This window comes from Canis lupus, chromosome 1 (assembly GCF_011100685.1).
Source record: "Canis lupus familiaris isolate Mischka breed German Shepherd chromosome 1, alternate assembly UU_Cfam_GSD_1.0, whole genome shotgun sequence".
Lineage (NCBI taxonomy): Eukaryota > Metazoa > Chordata > Mammalia > Carnivora > Canidae > Canis > Canis lupus.
In genome coordinates this window covers 58894750-58918095 of record NC_049222.1, presented here as the reverse complement: position 1 = coordinate 58918095, position 23346 = coordinate 58894750, and the positions used below count along the sequence as shown (strand labels likewise).

Genomic DNA, 23346 nt, shown 5'->3' with positions numbered 1-23346 from the left:
TAATTGTTAACACGAGGACGTCATTTGTCACAAGAAGGATGCTGCTGTGAATCTTAAACAGATAAAGTCTACTCTAGTATGTTTGAACCACTCTGCGTTTTTTTTAAAAGTTGCTGCTTTTGAAAGACTCTCAAATGGACTTACTTTTTTTCTCTCTAATAGTATTACTCCTCTCCTAACACTGCATTTGAAATCAAGAAAACATTTTTTTTACCCCCCAGAAGAGATGGATAGAGCCTAGTGAAACCAGTTTAATGTAGCTTACCATTCTAGGCTTAAACATTCAGATTTATGAGGGTAATTGTCTTCCTTGACTAGGAAATGCAAGATGATGGCTAGAGGTCAGTGATTAAGGTTCAGCAAAGCATAATTTTCATAAAGAAGGGTACATGCTTCTCCTTAGTCAGTGTTTACACCATTCAACTAAAGCTGAGAAACTGTAATTAAATTATGACTTTAGAACAACTAGCCACATTATATCAGACAAAAAGAACTATCTGATTGATCCAAAGAGATTATCCATATCAGGACCACTATGAGTTTAGAGCATAAAGCTGACCCTTTCATATGACATCTATTGATACACCATGGAACCAGTGTTTCATAGAAAAGTTGGTGGGAAAAGCTGGTGTGTGTATTTTTAGTCTCTCTGTTGAGGTGGGATTGATTATGTGGTGTAGGCAGTGTTGTGAGGGCCAAGGCTGTCTCTCTTTTGCTCCGTGTTGTCTTTAGCTCCTAGAGATGTGGGGCAGAGAAAAAAGCCTGCCCCAGAGTTTAAGAGCCTTGAGTTCTATTCTAGACTCTGCTCTTATAGTTCTGTGACCTTGGGAATTCACTTGGCTTCCCTGTATCTTAGTGTTCTTGTGTGTCACATATAAAGTTGCTGAACAAGGTCTGTTTCAGCTATAATGTTCTACGATGCAACTTAAAAAGATAAATTATATTTATTTCGGGTACTTCCTACAACCTAGCCTCATTATGAGAAATGTTCCAATTTTGACTATCATCAAATTCCATAGGAGGAAGGTCAATTCCAAGAGCTATTGAGATGTGAATATTTTCCATTCCATTCTTGAGGTTCACAAAAGAGGTCATTTTTTTCTGTGCCCCCTAATCTTAGGTAGCATAAGAATTTTTATATATTTTAAAGAACTCCAAAGCTTAAAAAAAAGGATCCTCTGGAAATCCTGCTGAATCAGGGATCCCCATCAGATTCATAACAATTTGATGAGTAAATCTTGAAGCTTTACCTTACAGGTCTATAAGCAGTGACTGATAACCAGAAATCCTCCCCACCAAAAATATAAACAAACAAAATACCATGCACAAGGAGACTAAACATAGCTCCCCCACATAAAAATATTCATTATTCCCAATATAGTCTTCGAATTTAAAATATCCACTCTTAGCTTATATAACCAACCTCCATCCAGTGGTTTGAAAGCTCAGTCTTTCTCTGACTTGAGAAAGCAAGAGTTTGAGGGTGGGGTGTGGAGAAGGCCACTGTGGTCCAGGAGAGGATCACTGACATCATTTCTAACCAGCTGGTTTAGGCAGGAGCAATGGCCTCCAAAATATCCTCCAAATGGGTCCTGACCCTCAGTTTTAAACACCATCTGAATGTTTCTGAATACATGTAGAAAGGGCAGTAAGTTTGTATTTTGCTTCCTCCATTCACTCAGAAAACAGGGATGAAGCACCTTCTATGCACCACTATTCTAGGTGTTGAGGAACAAACAGGAGTAAGATGCAGACACTGGGAAGACCAAATTTATTGTTTCTACCCCACCACGGTGGTGAACAGCTAGGGACTCACCTGCTCCCTGATGCCTTCCCACAAGCACATCCGCTCCTGCCATGCAGCCCATGCCCAGGATGCAGACCACGATGCCGAGGAAATGCACAGCCTTGTACCGGATCAGCAGGAAGAACCAGGACAGCAAAATCACCACCGGGATCACAAAGCAGTCCAAGAGCTATAGGGAAAGAGGGAGGTAAACAGAAACAAGAGATTCAGGGGGAAGCTTCCCACATGATAAAGAAAAATAACAGCCCTATAGAGAAGGTACTTCCCTGAACCCGAGTTTCTGTGTAGACCCAGAACTGATTCAGTTAAACAGACTCTGAAACAAGCACAAACTAAATTTACTGAAACATCTTCCAAGCTTTGAGTGAAAGGAGAGAAGGCCAATGGACAGGATAAGGCTGGTAGTGAAGAGTCTCCTGCCCCAGTGCCCAGACTCCACAGGAAAAGCTCGCAGGAGGGGAGGATACACGGAGCCACTGTAGATGGTTCTACTATTTTAGGAGTACATCTGGGGATGGGAGGCGAGAAGGTTGAGGTCTTATCATGTTATATAAATTATTAGAATTTAGACAAAAGTTGAACTTAATTTCTTCCAGACAACTGTCTTCTCACTGCTTGTAAAAATATATGCTCTAGCCTTAAACACAAATATGACTCTCAAGTTTACAATACTTTAAACATACTGTTGTAAAAAAAAAAAGAGTAAAAAAGAGAGAGAGGAAGAATAAACAGAGTATAGAAAAAAAAATCCTTGATTTCACTTCTTACGTATTTTGTGCTAATAGTGAGATTCCACTTGACATGGAAGCCCCGGGAGTCGGTAGAGAGTTGGCCCCAATCATGTGGCAAGTGAAGGTGGTGAAATGAGGAGACCTTTGTGCCTGGAGTCAGAAGATTTGAATTTGAGTACCAAATCCTTACTTATAGTAGTGTGACCGTAGGCAGATCACAAACTCAGGAAGCCTTCAATTTCCTGCTAGTATAATGAAGATAATTACCCATTGACTTCCCCCAAAGATCACTGTGAAGCTTAGACATGACACATGAGAACACATTTTATAAATTACAAGAGCCTCAATGCTGGTCTATAGCCATGCTTCCAAACACAGGCTCTGTGCTCCACAGAACAGGTTGTTTCTACTACACCCTATTAAGATACAGTGACCTTTGGATACTCCATGTCTCCACTAGACAAACTATGTCCCACTGGACTTCAAATTCTATGTACCAAATGAAAAACTGGTGGTCCTGACCCATTGCCCAGTACCACGCCTCTGTTAGAATCCTAAACAAGTGACTTTACCACCCAGCAGTCAGATGCAGGCCAGTATATGCCTCCACTCTTACTCCCTACATCCTGTTGGCACTAAGTTCCATCAATTCCATCCTCTAAACACCTCATATTCATTCATGCCACCCTCTCCCATTTTTGCCACCTGAACAAAGCTGGCATCCTCTCCTACCTGGAGTCAGTCTTTCCTTTCTGCCTCAGGGTCTTCAATCATGCACCCCGCTCTATCTAGAATGTCTCACCTGAATTCCTGAACTCCTGTAAACTCCTTTTCCTTCAGGCCTGCACTTATATACTGCTCTCTCAAAGAAGCCTCTTGGGTCTCCAGGCTAGGTCAGGTCCATCAATGCTTTCCTTGTGTTCTGTGTCCTTTATAGTGTCAATTGCAATAATAGGTAATGAGTACTGAATTACTGGCACGATGTCTGACTTCCCCAAGTGTCCAGAGGTCTATGAGAGCAGGACTACATTCTTAGTACTCAGACCCTGCTGTGTTCAGGAGAAGTAGCCAATGATAGTGGCTGAACCAGTACATACAGGATTTTTAATGATCAGTAATATCCAAGATTCATTAAAGTTTAAATTAAAAATGTTTGTGTATTTACAAAGCATGCCTGACCATCAGCATGACTTCTGGGATTGTAAACAGTACTCAGAATCCCCCCATCCCAAAAGTTTTTTCTTATCTGTAGGACTTTCACGATTCTCTGTGCATTGGTCTCCTTTGCAACACAAGCAATCAGAATCGTAAGCTTTCCCTGGGGTGCTGTGAGACAACAGGTGATGAAGGGCATGTGAATGCTGAGTAACATCTAGAGGTCACAGCACTCCCAGAGGGACTATGTATTTGGGTGGTGACTGCTAGGACTGCATGATAGCACAGGGTTACTCACTGCACAGTTAATTAGCAAGTTAATGATCCTACTTGATATGATAAAATGCTCTAAGGCAGTTAGTACAACTGGCCTCAAATGCCATTTAAGTATAGTAGGAAATTTGAGTTTGCCAGTGAAAATTGTTCACTTGGCATAAAACAGTTGGTGTTTTGTTTTAACGATGAGAAATGATTGAATCAACAGTTGAATATTAGTTACATGCTCCACAATTTGGATTTCACTGTCTAGGTGGAAGCCCTTGGTCCATGGAGCTGAAGGCTTCCATTTCTGAATTATTAAAAGCAAACCAGGTGGTCATCATTCCAACTTTGGGGAGGACTGAGTGGACCTTTTTGGTTCTCAATGTCATTAGAAACCCCAAAGCACTGGATGAGTCCTAGGATCCAGTCCTTTCATGGGCTGAGCTGCAAAATCCTTATTCATACCTGTCGTCAGGTGGTCCTGTGGATGAATAAACCCTTTAAAAGGAAGGGGAAAGGCTAAAGAAGGATACGATTCAAGTCAAGGTTTCTGGAATATTCAGCTAGGGAAGCTTGGTGCCCAGCCTACAGTAGGGGATCAATAATGGGTGGTTGAATGAATTAATGAATGGACAGATACTTGACTTGGTATCACTGATTATAGGCAGCGATGTCAGTGCTAATTCAGGCTGCTGCTGGCAGTTTGAATGGGGGGGCGGTGCTTTGTGCAGGATTGCCCCATGCTCTCTGCAGGGCATTAAGCATCGTTGGGCACTGGCCACTAAAAAAATGCTCATATACATTTATAAGTGCCCCTCAGTTTTGAATTAAGTAGACTTTGTCTACCCCCTTTATGAAAAGCTGGGGACTCAGAAGTTTCAAGAGATGAAGTGATATGCTCAAGGTCACTCAAACCATTGGTATCAGTGGGAGTCCTGTCATGGGGAGTCCTATCATGGTTTGTTTGTTTTTTTTAAAACAATATTTTAATGAAGGTCAATGATAGGAATTGCCACAGGTAGAGGTCTCATCACTGCATCTGTAACTACAGAAGAAAATAAGCATTTGGGAGCTTCTGTTAGTAAACAGGCTATTACTTTTAAGTGATTTTTGGCTCCAGCCTTTCCCCTGTGGTCATATAGCATGAAACATACTGACAAAATAATTTTCCAATAGTTTTCTGCTGGCTTAACTCCTTAGTAAAGTGGTCGTTGGAGTAAATAAAAGAGAGCGAAGCATGGTAACAGATGCCCACAACTGGGACTGTTAAAAAAGACAAGGAAGAAAACCCCTTCTGATTCTGTCATTAACCTTAGTTAGATTTACCTTTCTTTGCATATATTTCTATATCCAAAGAGAAATGATAAAATACCGACACTAAAAAATAAACAAATGAATGTTATTTCATAATTATCTTTTTTCCCTTTTCTGTGTATTTATTTTTTAAAGTTTTTATTTAAATTGCAGTTAGTTAACATACAGCGTTATATTAGTTTCAGATGTACAATACAGTGATCCAATACTTGCATATATCAACACTCATCACAGCAAGCGTATTCTTGAGTCCCCATCACCCATTTAACCCATCCTCCCATTCATCTCCCCTCTGGTAACCAAGAGTCGGATTCCTGGTTTGCCTCTCTCTTTTTCTCTTTGCTCATTTGTTTCATTTCTTAAATTCCACATATGAGTAAAACATATGTCTTTGTCTTTCTCTGACTGACATATTTTGCTTAGCATTATACTCTCTAGCCCCATCCATGTTGTTGCAAATGGAAAGATTTCATTCTTCTTATGCTCTGAAAAATCTCAAAGTATTAATAATGCTGTGGAAATAAAAATGTTCATTACAACCTTAGATTTACATCTTTTTTCTCCTAAAGATTTAAACTAATTTTGCCATGTCATTAGTCTTTAGACACTACCTGCCAGAGAGGTCTACGATCCCAAGTTGTCTCATTTTATTGATGGAGGCACTGAGGCATACCATGCTCAATGGCAGGGGTACATTCTCTGAAGCCTAGGTGATAGCTCCAGGATTATTTAAATTTGGTAGCTTTAAATAACATTTACAGTAGATTGCAAGTGTTATTTATTGTTTGTATTTATATATAGTTTGTATTTGTTTATTTATTGTAAATTTATAGTTTGCAAAACACATTATTTTTACTTTATCTCCAAAAATAGCACTTGAAGGGAGTTATGATTATGTCCATTTTATAGGTAAGGAAACTGAGTCTCCAATAATAAAGCAAGTTAGTCTCAGAGTTGGGGCTAAAATACTAGTGTCTGGACTTCTATACTCTGCAGAGTTCAAGGGCAGCTTCCAGGGGCTAAAATACTAGTGTCTGGACTCCTATACTCTGCAGAGTTCAAGGGCAGCTTCCAAGAGTTATTTAATAATAACTAAAAAAAAAAGTCTGTGTTGGCATTGCTTTTAGAACAATGCAAGTCAACATTATTTTTTTTTTTTTTAAAGTACACAATGGAGGCTTGCAGCATCATTCAACTTTTTGTTCCTCTTTCTCCCTCTCTGTCTTTTCAGATTCAGCCAATATCTTACCATTGGATCTTTCCCTGCAGTCTTCAATCACACTTGGTTATGCTCTCTTCCAAACACACACACACACACACACACACACACACACACACACACACCCCAAACCCCACTTCTTGCCAATACTCCCTCAAGCTTCTCTCTTCCTTCTTAGGCTAACTCCATTTGCCAACACTTCCCAGACCACCTCTCTCTGGATCAGACACAGCCAATCTGAGTTTTCATGCTCACTTGTATGTCCCCCTCTTCCTCTAACATGGTCATTCCTCTTTCACTGTATTTTCTAAATGTGGTATGTTTTCTAAATCCCAGAACCTGCATTTAGTAGATGCCCAGTAAATTATTGCTGAATTTTTAAAAAAATGAACTTTTTCTGGCTTTACTCTGTCTCTAATTTTGCTGCTTCCATGACTTTCTTGCTTGTCATTCCACTAATTTTATCTAATTTATTTCCTGTACAAAATACGAATTTTATCCCTTCAACTTTATTTGATATGTCTATGTCTTTATCTGTGTGTATATTTAGCTCTACAATTCTTTGTGAATAAACTTAAGTGGTAGAACTCAGAGCCGCTACAGGACTAGCTGAGGCCAACTGACACTTGGATGATTATGATGATACACTGCTGACTTACGTAGAATTCCACTGTACAATCACCAGCAGGTTATTATAAGATTGTGATGGTTAAATGTAATTGTGCTACAGGACACTCAAAATTAACGCAAAATGATTAAATAAGGAAAATAATAATATAAATCCTACCCCCATGACATATCTCATAACCATGCAAAGTACAACAACCTCACTTGTGGTATGATATATCATAGTGGCCTGCCAATATCACACTTCCCATGGGATTACTGCATCCTCTCTCTCTGTCTCTCTAGTTCTATCCCATCTTTATACAGTTGGTACTTCCAATAAAACATCTAGACAAGAGACTTCCTTTGGTATTGGTTGATGAAGAAATTCAAGTTTTATTAGACTAAATCCAGAAAAATGTGCTTAATGTAAAAGGGCCCAATATCTCCTACATTTGTTCTTGGACTTGGGGTAATATTGATCTAAGCCTTTTAGGGCAAATCCATATCTTTTTCCAAACTCTTACAGAGCTTTAAATGAAATTTTGAATTTAGATATCTGCATTTATTATGGTTGCTGGAAAATATCAGTTGGAGATAAGTTATACTTTTTAAAAAGGGCACTGTGACATTGATTTCAGATAAGTATGGTAGAGTATTTTTGTTTGTTTCAAGATTTATTTCATAGAGACAGATAGAAAGAGAGAGAGAAAGAGGTGCATGCAAGTAGATGAAGGGGCAGAGGGAGAGACAATCCTCAAGTAGACTCCCTGCTGAGCACAAAGCCTGATGTGGGACTCAATCCCAGAACTATGAGATCATGACCTGAACCAAAATCAAGAGTTGGCCAATCAACTGACTGAGCCACACAGGCACTTCTAGTATTTTTGTTTTAATCAAAAGAGAAAAGGTAGACAGTCAAATAGCACTTAGAGTAAATGGTGCATTTTAGGCTATTGTAATTTCTTTGAGTTAGTTATACAGTTTCACCAAATTAATCCAAAGTACAAACAAAATTCATTTTATTTCAAAAAAAGAATGAGTAACTTTGTTTAGAAGTACAGCAAAAGACCAGGAGACTACTTCTTCCCGTGAGAAGTGATTTCTTCTAAAAGATCAAATTTGTGATTTAGATTTTATCCCTCTCAAAGAGTTACTTTAATTTATGAAAAGGAACAAACACCAGAGCATCATAAGGGTGATAAAAAGTTAGCCTATCATGCTATTTTATGTTTTCTGATTTTTGTGCTTACAAGTTTTGTAACATGATGAAGATGACAAAGCAGTGTAGGGAACCTGGATGGGAAAATTGCTCTGCAAATCAAAAACAGGCATTTCAGGAAATCTCCCTAGCCTTTCCATTTTGTTCTTACAGACTTAAAAGACTCAACATAGCTTGTCCTTTAGCTCCAACTTATGGGCCTTAAATATCTTCAGAAAAACTGAGTCACTCTGATAAAATGTCTATATTTAGAGGCTGTCTTTTGTGGCTAAAAAGCTACTGGTACTGTTTTCTTTAATGTTGCATATTTGTGGTTCCAACCACTTCTGCTCTCTTCCAGATTCTATCTGGCACAAAATAGTACCTTGATCCACTTGGACTGGCTATTTTTGTAGGTCAAACTGGTTGGAAGTTGATAATTCCACTTGGTCACCTAAGAGACCCAAAGAACCAAACAGAATCAGATGCCAGCTGTATTAACATTAGATCTGGTTTGCAGAAGACAGTGTTGCCTCCTACTTCCCACTTCAGTTTTAACTTAGCCTAGTCTTTCTTTTCCCCAGGCAGATAGACTGGGGAAAACAGTCATCAAACTGAGGCCTCTGTCTCAGGGGTCCTTCGAGCAATGGTCTTACCAACCCATAAGGCAGGCAGAAATGAAACACTTGGATGAATTTTTTTCCTCCTTTTTCTTTCCTTTTTTTTTTTTTTTAAAGATTTTATTTATTTATTCATGAGAGACACAGAGAGAGAGAGAGAGGCAGAGACACAGGCAGAGGGAGAAGCAGGCTCCATGCAGGGAGGCCCACGCGGGACTCGATCCTGGGTCTCCAGGATCATACCCTGGCACTAAATCGCTGCGCCACCAGGGCTGCCCTCCTTTTTCTTTCCTATTAAGACATAACAACCCCCTCCCAAGTGGTAAAGTTCCCCATTGGATATTGAATTAGCTATTTCTTCTTTGGGATGAAAGAAGAAGAAATGGAGGAAAAAGAGAGTTTTCTTCCATTCTCTCAGTGTTTGGAAGGAAATGGATATTCCCCTGGGCCTCAGTGGTATCAGGGGAAAAGAAGTGTTCCATGCTTGGTTTGGCTGACATATATGTTCACATGAATGTTCATAGCTTGATGAAAGATCTACATATCATAATATCAGTCATAAAAATCTCTGGAAGGAGAAAATCAGAATCTATAAGAATAAAATGTTAACAATGGTCATTGGATGAAATAACTGAATCATCACAACCCCACTGCCCAAATCCTCTGTGGTTTCCAAATTCCCTCTCTTGAGTATATACTGCTTTCAAAATATATACAACAACACATGTTATGAGAGTGTAAAAAACCTACAAGAGTCAGATCAGTCTTTCTCAAGAGAAGCAGATGGTTTGTAAAAAAATTGAACAAAACAAAAAACCCGCTACCCAACTGCTCCCATTCCAGTAGAGCATAATGAGGAGGTGATCTCATCCCTCTTTCTAATTGTCTGCCAAAAAGAGACTCCTCCGACAGCCTTGAGCTCCTCATTAGCGCTCCCCTCCGGCTATTCACAGGGAAAAAGCTCCCCTCACATGGCCCAGCTGTCAGAGGCTAAACCTGAGGCAACTAGTAGGTGATTCCAGGCAAGAGAACATTTCCCTAAGTTCCCTCCTCTTGCTTCTAATTGGCAATTCTCCCGTGTTACTAAAAGTGATATATATTAGAAATTCATCTCCGGTGAGTAAAACTGAAGCATTCACAGGGAAAGATATTTAAAAAGGACAATCTTCAGTATCACAGACACAACAAAAGTCCTTTTTTGGCAGACAGTCCAGCTGAAGAGAGTGGAATATAATTTGGGAAATGCACATTCACATGCAATCAAGAACCACTTTAATTCAGTGGCCTGGACATGTACCCATCCCAGAGGCATCTGAAAATCCAATTGGGAATATCTTTCATCAGGAACAGACTTTCCTAGTAGACAACCTCATTCCCTCCACCTCTCCGGATATTTTTTCCTCTTGGAGTTATTCATAACACCTCCACCCACACCAACCTCATAACGTAGGACTTAATGTTTAGGTTTTATTGTCTTAAAATATTCATATTGGAGGAAGCCATGTTTCCATCATGTTGCCCAAGAGAGCCAAACTAATAAAATGTGTCATTATGCTGGTTATGTGACAGCCATTTTCCAGGAAATGTCCTATTTCCAGGACTTAGAGAAAGATTTTCACCAAACTACTTCTCTTGTTACTACTGGTAAGGATTTAAACGTGTAAGCCTTCTATATCCCCTTGTGCCTGTCCATCAGAACTTCCTAGTTGTTGAAATATATTCACTTTGCTTCTTTGGCTTCAACTCTCAAAGACAGACAGACAGACAGACAGACAGAAAAGAAAGAAAGAAAGAAAGAAAGAAAGAAAGAAAGAAAGAAAGAAAGAAAGAAAGAAAGAAAGAAAGAAAGAAGAAAAAGACATTACCATGCACTGAAAATCTGGGACAAGTACCTAGACATCTAGGTGACCACTGGAAGACAGTTAATTAGGAGACACACACTCTCTAGCTCTGCTACAGGGAAATCTGCCTCAGGTGAGAGCAGAGCTGTTCCAGAGGACAAATTCTTTCTGGGTGAGCATCACTAGCACTTTAATCAGGTTTAAAAACAAGCTCTGATTGTCAGTAAACCAGATTTTAAAAGTAGAGAGCAAGGAGGTACATTTACTGAATGTCTGCCATGTAATATGCAGAATGCTAACTTCTTATGTTTCCCATTTTACGGATGCTAGAACAGAGTACTGAAGATAATAGGTAACTTAGTTTAAGTCACACAGTAGTAAGTGTCAGAGCCAGAGGTGATCCCAGGTCTCCCACTCTTCTTATACAAAGTGAGTGTAAGCAGTCAAGGTCAGGTGACCAGTTATAACAACATGGCCTAGGTTGGGTCAGCCTCAACTCAATCTAGTAGGCTTGTATGACCTGGCTGGGGTCTGTATTTCGTTCGGGGCTGGAGGGCGAGTTGGGGGGGAGGAGGAGGGGCGGGAGGGGGGGGGAGGGCGGGGAGGAGGGAGGGGGGAGTAGGGACGGGGACTGGTCGGGTCTTTTCTTGTATGTCTTCTTCTTGAGTTCGTTCTTTTCTTTCTTTTCTTTTCTTTCTTTCTTTTCTTTCTTCTTAGTCTGTCTTTTCTTTTCTTTCTTTCTTTCTTTCTTTCTTTCTTTCTTTCTTTCTTTCTTTCTTCTATTTTTAAAGATACTCATTTATTTATTCATGAGAGACAGGGAGAAAAGCAGAGACATAGGCAGAGGGAGAAGCAGGCTCCCTGCGGGAAGCCCAATGTGGGACTCGATCCCTAGACTTTGGGATCACACCCTGGGCCAAAGGCAGAGGCTCAACTGTTGAGCCACCCAGGTGTCCCTTGTGTGCTCTTTCTTACACTGAGAGAACTCAAGAGTATTTCAGAGCATTGAAAAAATAATCACTGGTTGCCTGCATTTTTCTATATTAAATAAGGTGCAGATTATAAGAAAAAGTATACGAGAATTAGAATCATACCATAAGAATGGAGACTGCTGCCTTTCCAATCATTACAGCATAAACTATGGTTCTATTTTGCTGAAAACATCCATTCATCAACATCCACTCTGTAACATAATACCTCTTCCCAGGAAGACAATCACACACCTAATTTTTTTTCTTACATATCCAGCATTTTCATCGAAGGAATAAAAAGGAATTAGAATAGTTTGGTCTTAGCCACGGGCCTTTGATACCGTGTGGCTACTTTGAGTGTTTTTGGAGAGGTGGTTGCCTTACGTCAACCAAGCACTACTAACTTGTATTTCTTATTTATAAAATTCATCGAACATAAGAACATCGACAATAACATTAAAGAAAGCACACATTTCAAAACACATATTGAAGGAAATGAAAGTTTTCTGATGAAATATTAATTCAACATTAATTTTGCATTACTTTTGATTCCTCCCAGCATTAAAACAGCAGGGAGAAACAATTTCAAAACCTACAGGAGAACATCTTGTACTTTTGGGGGCTCTATTTCTAGGTTTAACTCAAATCAACTATTCCAGGTTTTATTAAAAAAAAAGATGAAATCAGATTTTCACTGCCTTATACTTGTCACTTATTTATTTATTCAGCAGGTGTTTATTGAATGCCCACTGCATATTCAGCATTGGTACAGATGCAGCAGATACCAAAGTGAACAAGACATTCTACATCTTGGTCCAGGTGGACAGATGCCAATGAACACACATTTCTTTCCTGAACTTCACAGCCATTTTTCTCCTAGAACTTGTCTGGCCCTGAAGGTGATTCTGTCCTCTGTTCTTTTGGACCATCCCAGTCTACTCCCCAAGGGACTTTGCTTCCAGCATCTATCCCACATCCCTCTTGATCCCTTCTTCTCTGATGGGCTATTTTCCTTTGCTAGATAGCAAATAAATAGCAAATGCTGATTTAATCCTTGATGTCCAATTTCTCTGTAGCTATTTATTTTCCCCTCTTCATAGCCAGCTTCCGGAAAGTTTAATTTACAGTCACTGCCTCTAGTATCTTGGCCCCATTCATTCCTCAAGATACAGTAATGCTGACACTTCTCTTTGCCATGATCACCAAAGCTACATTGTGCTGCTGTTTTTGACTAAACCTTCTGCAGCAGTTGGCATTACTAATATCCTTTTCCCATTGAATTCTCTCCTCCCCTGATTTATATCTTTTTTCTTTCCTCTTTCCTCTCTGGCTCTTCCTTCTGGTTTTATTTGTTTCTTTTTTTTTTTTTTTTTTTGGAGGGGGGTGGACTCATTTTGTTCTTTTTGTCCCTCAAAGTTGTCATATCTGAGGGCTCAGTCCTCGGCACTCTCATTTTCACATTCTCCATATGCCATTCTCTGGCTGTCACCCACCTCTTATTTCCTTTCCTGCCAAACTTCTTGAAAAGAGTTGCATTCAGCCGCTGCTTCCATCTCCCTCAGCTTCATTCAGCCTCTCAGTGCAATCTGGGTTCTGTATCCCAAGCATCATCAAAACTGCTCAAAAATATACTCCTTGTTTTTGAACCCAGCAGAGACATGTTAATCCTTATTTTACTCAGCACAGCATCTGACACTCCTTCCTGCTGGTGCTCTTACCTGCCAGGCTCCCCGTCCATCACTTCATCTTTTAAGCCTCCCTGTCAGACTCCTTTATGAATTCCTGGGCTGTGGGCTCCTGGATCCACTCTAGTTTCTCATATGCTGTGCTTTTGGGACTTTGCCATAGTGTGTCTTCTCATCTCTCCACACTTACCCCGAATGATGTCATCCACAGTTTTGGCTTTAAAAATCATCTCTCCACTGTTGGCTTTCAAATCTACATCTCAAATTTGGACCTGTCTCTTAAACTTCAGGGTCTGCTGATCTGGTGTGCATGTACCAAAAATACCTACAGTTCAGCATGGCTCAAACATAACTCATATCCTTGTCTCCAAACTGTTCCTCCTCACGTGGTTCTTCCCCAACTTAATGGGACGACTGGAGACATAGTTGCTCAGGTTTGAACCCTGAACCCTGACATCCAGGGATCACGCCTTCCCTCCTGAAACACTTCCTTGACTTGCTTCCAGGGTCCATCACATTTTTCTGGTTCTCCTCTTACCACAGTGGCCTCTCCTTAGCCTACTTTCCCTCCAGTCTCTGAACATGGGCAGGTCTCAGGGCTCAGCTTTCAGTTTCCATTCTCTTCTCCATTCTCACCACATGGGTGATGTAATCAGAGCATAACTTTCAGCGTCATTTATTTGAAAATGATTCCAAATTAATACTCCTAGCTCCTACCTCTCTCCTGACCTCCGGATACATATCCCCAGCCACCTGTAGCAAGCTCTGCCTGGATGTCTAACAGGAAGCCCAAGTCTATGTGGTCAAAGCAGAATCTTGATTTTCTGCTCCACATTTGCTCTTCCCCCATGTTCCTCATTTCACCCTGTGGCTCAGGCCAATAACCAAGGAATCATTCCTGACTCTTCTTTTTCTCTCAAACTTCCCTTATACAAATCCTCAGAAAATCCTATTGGCTTTATCTTATAAATGTATCCCACAGCTCTAGCCACCTCCACAGTTAGCATGTGGGGTTAAGTCATCACATCCTTCACTTAGTGATGTCCTAACTCTCACCACGGCCACTCTTGCTCCTCTAGAGTAAACTCTCCACGAGCAGCCAGCAGCCACAGTGATCCAAAGATACCAATTAGGACAAATCAAGCAGCTGCTCTGCACATTCTAATGGTTTTTCTTAGAACAAATCCAAACTGCTTTCCTTGATCTTATGTAATAGTTTTATATAAAATAATATATACTAGTCTTATGTAATCTAGCCCCTACCTCCTCTTTAGTGGCATCTCTTACTGCCAGTAACTTCACTCACTCTTTCTGTGTCTTGAGCATGCCATGCTCAGGGCCTCCACCCTTATACTGTTCCCTTTGCTTAAAACTCTCTTCCTAGGGATCCCTGGGTGGCGTGGTGGTTTAGCGCCTGCCTTTGGCCCAGGGCGCGATCTTGGAGACCCGGGATCGAGTCCCACGTCGGGCTCCCGGTGCGTGGAGCCTGCTTCTCCCTCTGCCTATGTCTCTGCCTTTCTCTCTCTCTCTCTCTCTCTCTCTGTGTAACTATCATAAATAAATAAAAATTAAAAAAAAAAACCTCTCTTCCTCAAATCTTTGCACAGCTCACTTCCTCATGTTCTGATGGGAGAGGAGGAAATTAAAACTAAGTATAACTTGGAAGAGAAGCTTCATGAGGGCACGAACATGATCTTCTTTATGTTCTATGTCTAGAACTCATAGAAAGGTATATAGCATTATGCTCAATAAATATTTGTTACACATATGGGTGAATAAAACATGGATTGATCCTTCTTTACCCACACATCAAATAAGTCACCGGATCCTGTCATTTTAGGCACCTATCTTTCTCTAGAACCTCTTTACTTGCCCCCTTCTGTCTGCCCCTTCCTTATCAGGCCATGCAAATGAACTCTTTAACTTGCAAATTTCATCATATCATTGCTATTCTAGAAATTCTCAGGATTAAGCCCAAATCCTTAACATGGTTTATAAGTCCCTTTGTGATGTCATCAGCTGCCCCTTCATTCTCTTCTTTGACCATTCCTCCTTCAAACTCCATGTAGAAGCATTTTTAGTTCCTTTAATGTATCATGGGTTCTTCTTGACTCATTTCTTTGCACCTGCTGTTCCTTCTGCCTGGAGTTCCCATGTCCATCTCTCTCACTACCACTTGCCTGGCCCGCTCAGACTTATCTTTCAGAACTCAGTTGAGACAACACTTCCTCCAGGAAGCCCTCTTTGGCTTCTTAAATCCAAATTAAGTGCCCCTTCAGGGGCTCTCATTGATCTTAGTATCACCAAATTGTACTTACTATGGTAAAACCCAATTACCTTTTATAAAGAAAGGAATTTTTCTCCTCCTTGCATTCAGTTTTACTTTCTGAAGAGCTAAATGATGCTTGGTACACAGTAGGGCCCCTTAAATATTTTATTAATTCACTAAAAAGTATTTGCGGAGCATCTACTAGGTGCCTGGCACTATCCTAGGAAATAAGAAATCTAGGTAATGATAAAAAATTCTCTACCTTTATGGAGTTTGTAATCTTATGTAGGAAGTGACAATCAAATCAAATATATAGTATGCCAATGGAGATAAAAACCATGGAGAAAAATAAAGCAGAGGAGAGGGGAGGGAGTGCCGGGTGGAGCAGGAGATTGCGATTTTAAACAGTGTGGTCAGGGAAAGACTCATTGAGAAGGTGACGTCTGAGCAAGGTCCAGAGGTGCTTATCTCGTTGTCTGGCAGGTAAAAGATGCTGAATGATGAAAAATTTCTGCTTCTCTGAACCATTCATGGAGATTTGCTGTCACTGAGGTAACTAGTATTCCCTCAAGCTGCTTATTGAGATGACTTTGGCCAAAGGAGCTGAAGGTGAGCGCTCTGTGCAGTTCCTACTTCCTATATTCATTCTCTGGCCCAGAGGGTGTCACAACTCCTAAAGTGACCACAGAGGCCCCCACTTGATGGCTCCAGAAAATGCTCAGCTACATTCTGTCTTTCTGTTCAAGGGGTCTTGATTTGGAAATGGCCCTTGACCCCAAAGATCTAAATAAGAGGGAGGACAGGAAGGAAGGACAGAAATAATTCCTGCTATTTTCTTATACTTTGGTGTTTATGAATTCTCATGGTCTAAGTCTTAAAAAGTCCTAGAAGCTTTTTTTAAAAAAAGATTTAATTAATTAGAGAGAAAAAAAGTAAAAAAAAAAAAGAGAGAGAGAGAGAGAGAGAGAGAGAGAAAGCATGCTTAAGCAGGGGGAGGCAGAGGGGGAGAGAGAGAAAGAAGCAGACTCCCCATTAGCTTGGGAGCCTGATACAGGGCTCCATCTCTCGACTTTGAGATCATAACCTGACGAAAAACCAAGAGTGGGGCGCTCAACCAATTGAGTGTCCCAAACAAACCCTTTTTAAATATCTTATTTATTTATTTACTTAGGAGTGTCTTAAGGCACCTCGGAGACTTTTACTGATTTATGTTTTATTAACAAACACACCCCTTCAAAAGTATTGCTAAGGTCAGTAGGTTATGCACGTTTTTTCTTTTTTATAGTGCAAGTACACCCTCCTACTTTAAGCACTTATTACAGGTGAATTTTGTGTAGTGATTGAATCCAAATGAGCACTTCTGTAAAGGCAACCAGTCATGATGCAGGAGTGTTTTCCTGTATGTTTTATCCATGGCAGATCACCAAAGTGGCCCTCTAAGGAGTCCACGTAGGCGGCACTGGGAGCATTGGCATCTTAGTGGCCACGGAGGGGAAATAGATCTTGGGGAGAATCATTTTCTCAAGGAATGGAAACACCAACACAGACAAACCAGGGAAGCTTGTTCTTGTACCCCTGTGTTCCTGGTTCCTTTTGAAGGCCCTCAAAAGGTCAGCACCTTCAAATCTACCTGGGCTGGGGGGTGAATTAAATACTGTCTTCAATTGTATTAGTTTCCTAGTGCTGCTGTAACAAATGACCACAAACTTAGTGGCTTCAAACAATACAAATTCATTATTGTACAGTTCTGGAGGTCAGATGTCCTAAAATCAAGGTGTTCACAGAGCTGTGTACCTTCTGGTAGCTCTGGGTGGGGGGGAATCTCCTTTTTTGTCTTTTTCAGCTTCTAGGGACACCTGCATTCCTCGGTTTGTGCCTTCTTCCTCCATCTTCAAAGCCAAGAGGGTAGAAAATTCAGGTATCTCTCTGACTCTCTGATCTCTGCTTCCATTGCCACATCTTCTCCCACTCTGACTCTGGCTCCTCTATTCAAAGGACCTTTGTGATTATATTTGAGGTCACTCAGATAATCTAGGATAATTTCCTCATTTTAGCTTCATTAATTTAATCACATCTGAGAGTCCCTTTGTCTAATAAAGTAGCATATTATGGGGATTAGAACACTGACATCTTTGGAGGGCCATCGTTTTGCGTACCACAGCTATGTTCATACATAATTAAAGGTGTGCCTTGACAATAAGGAGGATTTTTTTTAAGGGAAAGAAAACTGCCACTTATTGAACAAGGTGTGCAGATGTTTACATATCTAATCTTCTTTAACATATTGGAATTTGCTCGATCTGGACATGGGTGTCATTCAAGGTAGTCACGCTGGAAGGTCACAGGTGTATTTTAATGAAGTTCTCATTGCTCAAAAACATTTTGAACTTTCTGAAATCACCTTGAGAGCTCTCACTGGAATATCCTTAGTGGAAGTAACTGCTCATTCTTCAAGAGTATGTTTTATTTTTTGGAAAGAACACAAATGCTGGATTAAGCTAGATAATATTTTTGGGATCTAAAGGAAGGATAAATTATAAAGAAATTTGCATGACTTAAAATTGGCTCTGAAGATATGAAGGAAATTCTACAATATTTTGAACAATGGTAGACACATCTAAATAAGTGTACAATAAGAAGCCCTTTGAAGAATAATATTAATTTGAAAGTATAAATTTGGCTATGTTTACTAAACTCCTTTGTTTATAACTTATACAGTAAAATATTATTATTACTTCCAGAACATTTTTATTTGAAAAGAAAGAGAATTCTTATATAGAAAGATGTTTCTAATGAAACCATTTGGTGTTTGCTGACTCTTAATTCTCATGTTACACTGTCTAATTAGGGAAGCTACTTCTTGCAAACTAGCTCTTTTCAAGTCCATTATCTTTTCATATTGTATCCCCTAATTAAATCCTTTATAGGATATAGGATTGTTTTTTAAATGAACCCAAACTAGATCACTGGTTTAAAAAATTCTCAACTCTTGTTAACCAATACATAAAATCTTTTACTCTCTCTTTTATTTTATTAATAATCTTTAATGTTCCAAGAAACCAGGGAAGTAATTACCTGGAGAAAACTATGAGAAATTATCAATAATGCTATTTATAGAATTTTGCTTAGAGAAAGGCAGGGAGGATGATTTGAAATAAAAACATGATTAAACTTCTATCAAAAGATTTCATATGTATAAAAATCACTTAAAGGCCAAATGAACACATTTGGGCAATGAGCATACCTTAATTGGCAGGATTTTAAAGCATTGCTAATTGGAACACTTTTAAAAAAAAATAAAGATTTTATTTATTTGACAGCAAGAGAGGGAGCACAAGCAGGGGGAGCAGCAGGCAGAGGGAGAAGGAGAAGCGGGGTCCCCACTGCACAGAGAGCCTGATGCAGGGCTTGATCCCAGGACCCCAGGATCATGACCTGAGCCCAAGGCAGATGCTTAACTGGCTAAGCCACCCAGGTGCCCCAAGGAATACTTTTTTTTTTTTTTCTAATTAAGTATAGCTGATAAACATCCTTAAATTACTTTCAAGTGTACAACACAGTGAATCATATTCTATACATAAAGTACAATTCTATACATAAAGCTCACTCCGGTATGTATAGTCACCATACAACATTATTACAATATTACTGACTATATCCCCAGTCCATACTTTTAATCCTGTGACTTATTTATTTTATAACTGGAATTTTGTATCTCTCAATCCTCTTTACCTATTTTTTTTCTTTTATTTATTTATGATAGTCACACAGAGAGAAAGAGAGAGGCAGAGACACAGGCAGAGGGAGAAGCAGGCTCCATGCACCGGGAGCCCGACGTGGGATTTGATCCCGGGTCCCCAGGATCGCGCCCTAGGGCCAAAGGCAGGCGCCAAACCGCTGCGCCACCCAGGGATCCCCCTCTTTACCTATTTAACACATCACCCAACCTCCTCGCCTTTGGCAACCACTGGTTGGTTCTCTGTATTTATGATTCTGGTTCTGTTTTTTTTTTTTTTCATTTGTTTGTTTATTTGTTTTGTATTTTAGGGTCCACATATAAATGAAAGCACATAGTATTTGTCTTTCTCTGTCTGACTTATTTCACTTAGCATAATACCCTTGAGATCCATACATGTCGCAGGTAGCAAGATCTCACTTTTTTATGGGTAAGTAATATTCCAGTGTTCGTGTGTGTGTGTGTGTGTATCACATCTTCTTTATCTATTCACCTATTGATAGACACTTACATCACTTCTATATTGTGGCTATGGTAAATAATGCTGTGGTGAACATAATGATGCATATATCTTTCCAAATCAATGTTTTTGTTTTCTTTGGGTAGATGTCCAGTAGTAGAACTACTGAATCATACTGGAACATTCTGACTTTCAAACATTTAATTAGTTAGTTTCTATTAAGACTTAGAAGTCATAAATTTCCAAAGTAAAGAAAACTTTGAGTTTTGAAATTTTATTTACTTGGACATTAGAAGATTTTGTTTTATTACTATGCTGTCTCAGTCTCATTTTCTCCATCTCTCTTTTCCCTTTTGCACATACAGACACACACACACATTTAGAGGTGCTCACTAAATCTATTGCAAGTCCCTACTTACATGAATGGGAACACTGATTAAACGTGTCCATTTGCCCATAATTTCACTGATTGTATTCTGTAGAGGGCATGTACATTTGGAAGGTGTAAGGCAGTCAGCGGTTAACAGATTAATCTGTGGAGCACAGAGACAGACCTTGGGATATCCAAGGCTGGGCCACCTGTATCTTCCCTCTGCCCTGTTCACTCTTATCCACCAAATACACCAGGCTAGGCATTTTGGCCACTAACTCTGAAAATACAAATCCTTGTGTGCAGTATAATATTGGACTAAGGAGTGTTTCGTCTTTCACAAACTCAGTGTATGGAAAGAATACCTATAGAAACAAATATAGTTACTGCTCATGGTCCAAAATGGCTTCTAAGAAATCATTTATAAGAAATACCTTGTACATTTCCCAGTGTGTTAAAAATATAAAATCATTTACAAAAATTTATTTGGAAACAGTATTTCAGGAACATGTTCATTGCAAAAAAAAAAAAAAAAAGATGGTGCATCTGTACCACAGAAGAAAATTTCCTTGATTTTTTTACATGTTCAGCAACAGCATTCCATGGTTTTAAGGTTTGTTTAGCCCCTGGTACTGTGAAAACATGATTCCAAGTAGGACACTACCGTATTTGCTTGTGCAATTTCCCTTGATATTTTCACTCCCAAACAGAGTGGGCTGGAAGAATTTTGTTTGGAACCAGGAGCGATCTCATTAATCTTTATGAGATTTCACCTCTATTGACTGGCAAATGGTCTTACATGAGGTAACACAGTAATCAATCAGTGGCAAAGCTAATTGGAATGTGGGTTTCCTAACATTTGCCTTGTGTCTCAAGCAAGGTCTTCCACCTACATCAGTTTGTGTGCAACTGTACAATTTTTCATTGTCAATTTGCTGTCCAAGAGTGAGAGTGTGTGAGAGGATGGACTGGTTTGGGTGACAGGTGTCTTTTTAATTTTTTTCCTAAATTGGATCAATGGAAAGAACACACCAAGTGGAAGATATGTGAATAAAAGGGAGGTGGTATCTTTTGAGCACCTACCACATGTTGGAGGCATGGCTATAGGAGTGGGTGTCCTAGCTTGGCTAACTAACTGTCACACCAATCTCAGACAAGTCTGGGAATGCTGGAAGACCAGTGAAAGTTCCACCTGCAGGAAGGACGGAGAAACTTGACTGAGGAAGGTGTCGGAGGTGGTGGCAGGATCAGAACAATATGATGTGCTATTGTTTGTGCCACTATTTTTGCCTCAGGCTGTGGGGAAACAAGGACCACTGCACCTGATGTTACATTTGCATACCTAGGACCACACCAGAAGGCAGGTTTTCTAAATTCTTAGAAGCAGGAAAACTGATGTTCAGACAGAAAGCAAACGTACAAGGGGTTCTCACTTATTTATAACCTGTCTACATGAACCATTGGAGCTGACAATCACCAGGGAACCAAGTGGCCCTGCCTTGCTGTGGGATTCACGCTGTCAGTAAAGTCTAGGTTTATAGATCCCACCAAATGTCTACTCTGGAGAGTCCTTTCTGTCACTGTGGATTCAGCCCCTCCTCTCTGTAATATAGCTCCATTTTATTACTGTTCACTCTACACTGGAATCTGTGTATACATCTGTATTCCAGAAAAACAGGATAAAGTTTTTTGGAAATTCAATTTCCCATCCATTCAATCATGCCCCATACAGCCTTCTACCCATTAAACGGAGCCATGAGGAAAAAGAGAGCATGTCTTAGGTCCTTTATAGAACAGAGAGGTCATTCATCAGCTTTCAAACACCAAGCTGCCTTTCCTGACTTCTTCAGTAAAGAAAGGTCTAGAGCCAGCTTCAATGACAGAGAAGGGATAAATTCTGTAATTCTTCTTCCACCATATCAAGAATTAATATTGCCAATGACATCAGAGTGTCTTCCAGAATGTGGGAGGTTGCTCTTTCCTACCTAAGGACCCAACCAGGAGGCCTGGTGTCCTGGAAGGAGGATGTGACACAAGGAAGTCCATGCTAGAGAGAAGATGGAGGGACATGTTTGTCTCTCTCACCATGGACTGTGGGAAGAGGAAAGGAAATTAACATCGGAGAAGTGAGCGCTGAGTCACGTGTGCCCAGAGGTGCCCTCTCTGGATTAAAGTCCCAGGGGGAGAGAGAAGGCTAGATAGAAAGGAAGCAAGCAAAGTGCTGGTTTCCTTTTGGGATGGCCACACCAACCTGAAGAGGCCACATCAGAGAACAATGAGAGGTAAAGTGTCATTGGCAGAGAGCACTCTAGTTCCCCAGAATCCTTTTTGGCTCCTGTTTTGCCAGACGTCTGAGTGCTCTGCAAAGGGGTGCAGGCTGGCTTACCTGGGGTTGGGTAAGGGGTTTCAAGTGGCAGGGGCCAACAAATACCTGGAGGCCACAGCATCAAGGAGCACCAGAGGGCCAGTCAGCAAGGAGAGGGAGACCACGGGTGGCAGAGTGAACATCAGAGCGCCAGGCCCAGAATAGGGGCAGGAGCTCCATATCTAGCAAGTGCACACCCAACAACAGGAGGATTGTCCTACAGTGGAGAGCAGCCAAAGGACCAACATAGTCCCAAGGTCACACTACAGACCCACCCACACACCATCTCAGAAGTGAGTATGGAGGAAGGAACTTCTGAGAGGCTGAGCATTTGTCCAAAAGCCGCTGAACTATTCATAGAAAATTTGTAACTGGAAGAAATTAGTAATTTTTATATCAGATCAGACCTTTCCCTCTACCTACTGCTATTCAGCCAGTTTGTGGGCATTTTCGGGGAAGGTTCACTAGAAATATTTGATAAACTGTAGGATATAAAGAAGGTGTAGATGTCTTGAACATCTAAGTATAGCATTACTGAATCTGTATTGAGGCAATGCCTGTAACAATTGAGCTTCCTGAGAGCTGGGACAGTTTTTCATCATCCTTACATCCCCAGAGCATAGTAGAATACTCAAAAGGTGTTTAGAATTCCATATCTGAGTCCTGTGTGAATAAATGAGCTTACTGATGATAAAACTACTAAAGGTCACTGTGTTGTCTTACCCCATATACAAC

The 23346-nt window shown here is 40.3% G+C and overlaps 1 protein-coding gene across 1 annotated transcript in view; it reads right to left on the bottom strand.

Moving 5' to 3' along the window:
• SLC35F1 (solute carrier family 35 member F1) overlaps positions 1 to 23346 on the bottom strand; it is a 387573-nt gene that overhangs the window by 38157 nt on the left and 326070 nt on the right. The window contains exon 4 of the mRNA XM_038525493.1: positions 1817 to 1976. Coding sequence (XP_038381421.1) covers positions 1817 to 1976 — 160 coding nt within the window. The remainder of the gene's footprint in view (positions 1 to 1816; positions 1977 to 23346) is intronic.